Below are 1461 nucleotides of genomic sequence, written 5' to 3'. Positions count from 1 at the left end.
TAAGTATGGGCAAAAATAGTCATTGCGCCGATTGCTGCTATTGCAGCACATCGGCACACTGAATTAAAATATTTATTGAATTCTTACATTTCTCAAAGCTATCCACATAGATCAACAGTCAACTTCCCATAAAAATGGGTCTGAAAACGACACCAGGAACAAATAGCATCTGGCTGCTAAGAAATGTTAGCCTCCGGCAGTGGGGGAATGTAACTAAGTACATTTACTCAAGGACTGTCCTTAAGTACAAATTTCAGGTACTTGAACTTTACTTTGGTCTTTTCTTTTAATACCACTTTCTGCTTCTACTCTAGTATACTACTGTAATATTGTAATTACCACTACATAAATCTGACAGCTTATAAGTGATATTGTTTCCTCCTGTCTATCTTCTCAGAAATCTCCATTGATTGCTGTAAATAAGTATATAAACATGTACTACCTGTATATGCAAAATATGAACATGCAACACAATGGGATATAAAGTAAATAATCTTTAGGGTCTTGTGAATTAAGTATCCTTACCTCCTTGTTCCCACTTGTATCCTTATCTGAGGTACCTGCAGCAAAATGATAAACTGTATTATAAAAGGGTCGGAGCAAATTCTAACAATGTTCACTGTAAGCAATGTTTTAATGGTATAAGCCTAACTAGTTTATTTCTTGATTTATACATGTTCTTCACTGTTAAAGTATTTATTAAAATGTTACCTTCATCAGTTCCACTTTGTACAGGCTTGATTTCAGATTCTCCTACTGTTATGTGGTCATCATTCTTTGTTTGATTTGATTGTTCAGCATCAGCAGGTACATCCACTGGATTGCACTAAGGGAACAAATAATCCCTTTAACATTAGTTTATTAGAACCATGGAGACTAGGACCATGAAGGCCGAAAATAAACAGTGGTCTACCTGTTCAGACTACAACAAAACCACGAAACAAAGTGTTTTTGACTGATCGATGTGTCCAAACAGATAGGTCATGGAGTTAAAGTTAAATGAATTAATTAATTATTAATATATTTATTCATTCATTCATTCATTAAATAGCTCCAATCTTCAGCTAAAATTGATGTAAAACATAAAAGAAAGAAACATGCCTGTATGACAATGATTGTTAAGGACCAGAAAATCTCACCTTTCCATCTGAATCAGCTGCATTCTCCTCGAGCTCGTTAACTGCAGGATGATGAAAGAATAAGCAGATACCAGGATCAAACAGGAAATACATTTTAAAGTGTTTAGATCACTTAACTTTTCCTGATTATTAACATTTTTCTGCAAGAATTACTTGTATATTCACAAAGTTTGCTGTTTCACAAGATTTCTAAATGAAATAGAGATCCTACTTTTTTCATTAAACTATTACCTTTCTCATTATTTGCAGATGATACCGATGTGATTTCAGACTCTCCTCCTGTGTTGTCATCATTCTTCTCTGAGTGTTCACCTTCAGCAGG

The 1461-nt window shown here is 34.3% G+C and overlaps 1 protein-coding gene across 1 annotated transcript in view; it reads right to left on the bottom strand.

The window, feature by feature from the left end:
* LOC116702436 (interferon-induced very large GTPase 1) overlaps positions 1 to 1461 on the bottom strand; it is a 12514-nt gene that overhangs the window by 8484 nt on the left and 2569 nt on the right. Inside the window, exons 4-6 of the mRNA XM_032536625.1 lie at positions 1371 to 1456; positions 1140 to 1180; positions 764 to 826 (exon numbers count right to left, since the gene is read on the bottom strand). Of these exons, the coding sequence (XP_032392516.1) occupies positions 764 to 826; positions 1140 to 1180; positions 1371 to 1456 (190 nt within the window). The remainder of the gene's footprint in view (positions 1 to 763; positions 827 to 1139; positions 1181 to 1370; positions 1457 to 1461) is intronic.

Source organism: Etheostoma spectabile, chromosome 15, assembly GCF_008692095.1.
Source record: "Etheostoma spectabile isolate EspeVRDwgs_2016 chromosome 15, UIUC_Espe_1.0, whole genome shotgun sequence".
NCBI lineage: Eukaryota > Metazoa > Chordata > Actinopteri > Perciformes > Percidae > Etheostoma > Etheostoma spectabile.
The sequence above is the reverse complement of the archived record's forward strand: the minus strand, read 5'-3'. Positions and strand labels throughout refer to the sequence as shown.